General features: G+C 42.1%; 1 protein-coding gene across 1 annotated transcript; it reads right to left on the bottom strand.

The window, feature by feature from the left end:
• Positions 1 to 200: 200 nt before the first annotated feature.
• LOC147880609 (uncharacterized) lies at positions 201 to 5,246 on the bottom strand. Its single transcript, XM_087370853.1, has 3 exons — positions 4,165 to 5,246; positions 1,188 to 1,269; positions 201 to 758 (listed from the first exon to the last, which is right to left on the bottom strand). Exons 1-3 carry the CDS (start codon positions 4,237 to 4,239, stop codon positions 202 to 204), a joined length of 714 nt encoding a protein of 237 aa, XP_087226979.1. The 5' UTR covers positions 4,240 to 5,246; the 3' UTR covers position 201.
• Between the last annotated feature and the right edge of the window lie 453 nt (positions 5,247 to 5,699).

Here is a 5,699-nt window from a genome sequence, read left to right as displayed (position 1 = left end):
AGCCACTCAAGCATCCTTTGGTGCATGAAACAACAGTGCTTTCTTAATCATTCACTGCTTTTACTTAAAAAAGAGAGCATACTTGAAGACCTGGAAACCTTAGCAAAGGAAAGGTGAGAAGAAAAATGTGACGAACATCCAAAACAAACACATCTTCCATGATTAAACATTAGATTTTTGGCACCACCTCTGACGTGTTAATCAACATGGAACCACATACGGAAGAGCATATAGGTCAAGATATGGCAAAAGCATTGCCTCTGACCATACCTGGAAAGTCCCACCCTCTTCTGACTTTACCTTGGGCTTTGCACGGAGCTGGTTATTGTGGAGAAACAGCCACTCCTGATTATCAATTGCAGACCACTCCCGTTCTGTTTGGGGCATGAATTGAAGATGTCTTTGCCTATTTAAGACTTTACCATTCTCTAACGTGTGTCTAGCTGAAAGGGCTGAATCACTGACCACTCCACTATCACTGTTTCCTGCAGGCCTTGCCAAAATGGAGGGAAGCATACTACCTACCTTACCATTAGTATCCCTTTCCTTGATACACAATTCTGGCTTGTTATTCACATTGTTTGAAACCTGCTCGCTTCTAGGATCAACTGCTTGTATTCTCTCAATCCTTTGGAGTGAGTTGTTGAATGTAACAGCAGGAGAAACATCTTTGATCTCTGGTAAACTCCCATTCTCCGAGCAAAGCAATTTGTTGACAAGTTCAGTTCGCTGAATCTTATTGGACCGCTTGTCCTTGTCTGTCAGCACAGGCAAGTGGACCCAAATGCCAATCCTTATTCCAATAATCTTCCAAAGCATTAGGTACCATGGTCAATCAATTGCAGATAGAGAGGAGAGAGACTCGAGACACCTCTGATCTGAACCTGCACCTGCCGAAAGAGCAGTGACCTGTGCCTTGTGGCTCACCTGACACAAGGCTGTGCTAAGGTGGGTCTTCTTTTATAAGAGTACCAAGCAGCAGGTAAAAGTGTTGCAAGGAGAAAGGGCTGGGATTGCCCCACAAGCTACCTTTGAGCTAGATGGCCCTGACCTTTAGTTAACTTGCTAAACCAAGCTGCAGAAAGCAAGCACAGTAGAGACAGAAAAGCCAAGGGGAAGGAAAGGCAGGCGAGACACACAGACAGATCGACTGACAGAGAGCACGAAAAGGGGGTAAATTCACTTACCATGTAAATCATCAGTGGTCGCCCTGTCCTTGCTCTTCTTTTTCTTCTTGTCATTGTGCTTGGGCTTATCTTTCTTCACTACCTTGAAAAAGTTAGGTAATCCATGAGATATTTGACAAGATATTTGACCATAGAATAGACGAATAATTCAAAGCTGACTAGTTGGCTTCATGTCCTACTGGATGAAAGAATAAGGGATCCCCGCCAATTCATTTATACATCATCCACCATTCCCCACTTCAAGGCTCAAACTTTTCTTCAAAAAACAGACACAAAAAGTTCATCACAAAAGTTAAAACATGCAAGTACTAGAGAAATGCATTTTCAGAACCTAGATATTACTATAATTGTAATTTCAACCAGTAACAAATGTGAAGTATGCACACATCTAACAGGGAAACTCACCAGTTACCTCGTACTGATGACCTCTTTGATCGACTGCTACACACCAAACACTTTCCAAGGTTTATCTTTGCTCAAGTAATCTACAAATTCCGATACAAGAAGGTGGCAAGCACATTTAAATGCTTTGTCATACTTTTCAGGTTAAACAATGCCCATTAAAATGTGCACAAAGCGTGCACATTTATATGCTTAGTCATACCTTTCAGGTTAAAAAATGCCCCAATACCTTTCATGACCTTCATGAATGATATTATCCTGCATTATCTCAACAAGTTTGTAACGATCCATGTAAATGACATACTTGTTTCTACAAGCACCCTGGTTGAACACAAACATTGCTGGCAAGTATTTCAGGCTCTCCAAGAATATTCCCAAGTTATGGTCAACTGTGAGACAAACATGTCGAGTAACACCTTGGGAAGTTTGATTAAATTCCGAGAACTCTAGCGTAGAGTTTGAGCCTTAGAAAGTCGAATTCAACTCTACAATTGACTTTATAAACGACATTACATATTGTAAGGGTAGAGGGGTCAGAGGAAACTCTTTTCAAAGAGTCATTTAGTTCAACTTAATCACAAGATTACTCTCAACTAATCATAATTTATATAAATTGCCACATGTCACGATGTGCACAATTTGGTTTATTTAGCAACCTGCTTTTTAGCACTGCCTTCCAGACAGTGCTCTACGAACACCTCTGAAAAGTGTCCCAGTCCTTTTGTTGCTGCGTGGCCCCTTGCCCATACTCTTCTATTCTGATTTTAAGCGCTGCCTGGTTCCGCTTCCCCAATTCGTTGCCAAGTAAATAACTCTCTCTCTCTCTCTCTCTCTCTCTCTCTCTCTCTCTCTCCACACACACACACAGTTTGCAAATCGCTTTGCATTTGCAAGCAGTTCCACTATAGCACTCAAACTTTCCAATGGTTCTACAAACGGGCTTTCATCTCGGTTGTGTTTGGCAAAACCTAAGGCAGTACTCACGAGTACTTGTACCAATTGTCTATTGTAGAGTTTTGATTCTAAAATCAGCATTTTGATTTCTAGAACTAGCTTGTTGCTTTCTATTTGTAGCCTTCGGGCTAGGTTTACACATTCCTTGCCCTCTACCCCATTCTTGCTCTATTCTAGGTCTCTCCTCTACTTTACTTACAGCTGCTACTTGCTCCTTGTAAATTCATACTCGATCTTGAAAAACCTTTTTGTACATAGCTCCCTCTTCCAAGCTCCAATTTCTAATCCATCTGCTCCAGTGTGTGCCCAGTCTTACCAGAAACATTTCACAAGTGTAGTTAAGAAACGTCTGGAGAATTTTCCTGGAGTTTGCCTCAAAACACATAAACTATTGTATATAGTATAATTTGTTACTTTTAAATAATTATATAGAGATTCTCTCTACCAAGTAGACACCAATAGAGACATAGAGACAGTGCATAGTTTAAAATTTAAATCAAGATTCAACATTCAAGGTTAATGCCCATTTGAAAATAAGCAAGATGGTCCATGGATCAATCTCCAAAGTTCATGAATTACAACAAATTGTTGTACATATAGGTAGCACTCAATAGCTAGCTAGGCTGCAACCTGCTAGAGCCTAGAAATTAAGCTTCGACGGCAAAGACTCTAGAGCTAGGGCCCACTTCAAGATCTAGTGTAACATCCTTCGCCTTGTCACTATGATCAACAGGTAAAGTGTACTCTCAAGAGGAAGATGAGGTATCATCCTCGAACCAGTCCCTGGTTCACATCTGAACTGACTCCTCTGAGACTGCAACATCTGCCGCCTCCTCCCTTTGCCTGCTCCATGACTTCTCCTGGCTGCTTTAGATCTCAAAAGAGAGGCTTTTATTGACAGCTTCCTCTATAATTGTTTCTTTTGAGAGGTGTTTGACTATAAGTATAGATGGGTAAGCTGAGATAGAGTGTATACAAAGTATGCAATTGCTTGTAGGTCTGTGTTGTCAAATTGCATTATTTTTCCTTTGATAAAAGAGGAATTTAAAATGGGACAAACCATGTTACGAAGTTTCAAAATCACTATGGGTGCATCCATAACTGTAAAGAAGAGCCGAAAGTCAAGGGCATGGAGAACTCTTCGCATTGTGGCACTGTATCTGAACAGGCTTCAGCATGAAGGGGGTCCACAAGGTCTTACAGCAGACAGATGAGAGATGAAAGGATAGGGGTGGTTATTCTACTAAATATCCTGTGTCAGCTGCAAATGGGGAACTTAATACACTGGGACAGAAGTGACGCATTATGTCCAAGCTATTTTATACACACACACCATTCGCCTCCGCCTTCCCCCCCCACTTTTCATAAGACTAGAATATATCCAATCTTATAAACTAAAATTTTTATATAACAAGAGAAAAACAAAGGAACAAAGGGAGTTTGTATGCCACTGTAAATAAACTAAGGATAACTTAGTAAGTAAAGCTACGCTTATGTTCTCGTCATTACCCAACCTAGCTAACGATGAACTGTCGTTAAAGTTTATAAATCCGAGCCTCAAAACAGAAAATGAAACTTCAAATCAAAGGGGAAACAAGAGTTCGCCAGATAATGAACAAACCTTCAGTGATAACCCTAATTCCTCCTGCGCCTTCTTTTCATATCCCGGAGGCGGGTATGGATAGCAGCGGGACATTGTACAAGACGTCTCTTCAGATGGATATGGAGTTTCCGAGAAGTCACCCGAAACAAAGCCGATGATAGTGGTGTCCAGCACTCTATAAGGGAACTGAAACTCTTCCCCCCCTCCCGCACCATGTCAATGCATTCACACCCAACAACTTCCACCAACAAAAGTTCTTCTCTGCCTGCAACAGCCTTTGCAAATCCTAGCAGACCCGATTCCGAATTGAATGGACCAAATTACCACTCCGTGGAACGGCCAGCAAAAACAAGGCTGGCTATCGACAATAAAGCAATTGGGACTTAACTCGCTCAGACTATGTGGTCCAAACCAGACACAACTGAGTCACGCAGGCGAGAGACCATCGAAGCTTGAGACACCACCGAAAAAGGGACTTTGAGTGTAATTCAGAAAACCAGTGATCGAAAACGCTGCGCAATCAAAAAGGCAGCAGAGCTCAAACTCGACGTTCCTAGATTTTAGGTGCGGAATAAAAAGTGCACAAGCCTTTTTCCAAATAGCTGTCAAACCAAACTTTGACGCATGCCGAAAGATTTCAGACAAGAAAGACAACAAGATTTTCAATAAACGAGCAGCACAGCGCGTTTTGTCGGCCACAGAACAACCAAACCAACAAAGCAGTACAGCACGTCGGATCAACTAACTCGCTCGTGGTTGGCTCCTTCCCAGTAAGCGCGACAGGGAATGGATTCTCTCCGGCAAAAGGCAGCAGGCAGACGATACGCACAAGGCAACAATGCCGAACGTTTGCAGCAGCTTCGATTGATAGAAAAGATGGCAAGAACGGAGGTACAAGGTTTTGTGGACGGATTTGAAGGGAGAAGAGGCCGTTGAAGAAGAGATGGCAACTACTGGGAAGCCATAGGGAGAAGTGGAAAGGGAGCCATAGCCAGATGTGAAGCTTGGGAAGCCATAGCCAGACCTTGAAAGGAAGCCATAGCCAGAATTTGAAGGTATTACGGCTTCGTTTTGTTGTTGTTTCAGAAAACGAAGAGCGACAAACCTCCCCCAAAGAAACCAAAACATGCCCTCCCTTTATATACCTCCTCATCCTTATTACCTCCTTTAATCTCCTTCTTACCTCTCACTAATCTCCCTCATCACCTCATTGCCTAATGGCTCTACAAAATTAAAATCAATTAATTAACGTCTCTCTACCCCCCCTAATCGATTAATTCCTCTTGTCTTGGGGATGCAGGAAGCAAAGCTACCTTCTTCTTATCTTACTCATTACAATTTAGGGAGATCATCCTAGAAAATTTGCCTTTTAATAGCCCAACTCCCTTTTTTAAAATCGTTTGTTCTCTCTTTTGCATCCAAAGCGATTGCTTTAGCAGGAGACACTGCCCACGAGTACTTGTGCACTCTTGTTTTTTTCTCTTTCACTCATTATCCCATGGCCCACTTCTATAAGGAGCATCCACCCTTGGGGCCTATGTTGCCAAGTAGCA

This window comes from Dipteris shenzhenensis, chromosome 32 (assembly GCF_047967505.1).
Source record: "Dipteris shenzhenensis isolate YYH24624 ecotype China chromosome 32, Dip_SZ_1.0, whole genome shotgun sequence".
NCBI lineage: Eukaryota > Viridiplantae > Streptophyta > Polypodiopsida > Gleicheniales > Dipteridaceae > Dipteris > Dipteris shenzhenensis.
Note: the sequence above shows the minus strand (reverse complement) of the source record. Positions and strands in the feature narration are given on the sequence as shown.

Bases quoted from the DNA above. Each gene is read 5' to 3' on its own strand.
- LOC147880609 (XM_087370853.1), bottom strand. From the start codon at position 4,239: ATGTCCCGCTGCTATCCATACCCGCCTCCGGGATATGAAAAGAAGGCG. The intron at 1,270-4,164 runs GTTTGTTCATTA...AACTTTTTCAAG, and splicing joins AATTAGGGTTATCACTGAAG to GTAGTGAAGAAAGATAAGCC. The intron at 759-1,187 runs GTAAGTGAATTT...CTGTGCTGACAG, and splicing joins GACCACTGATGATTTACATG to ACAAGGACAAGCGGTCCAAT.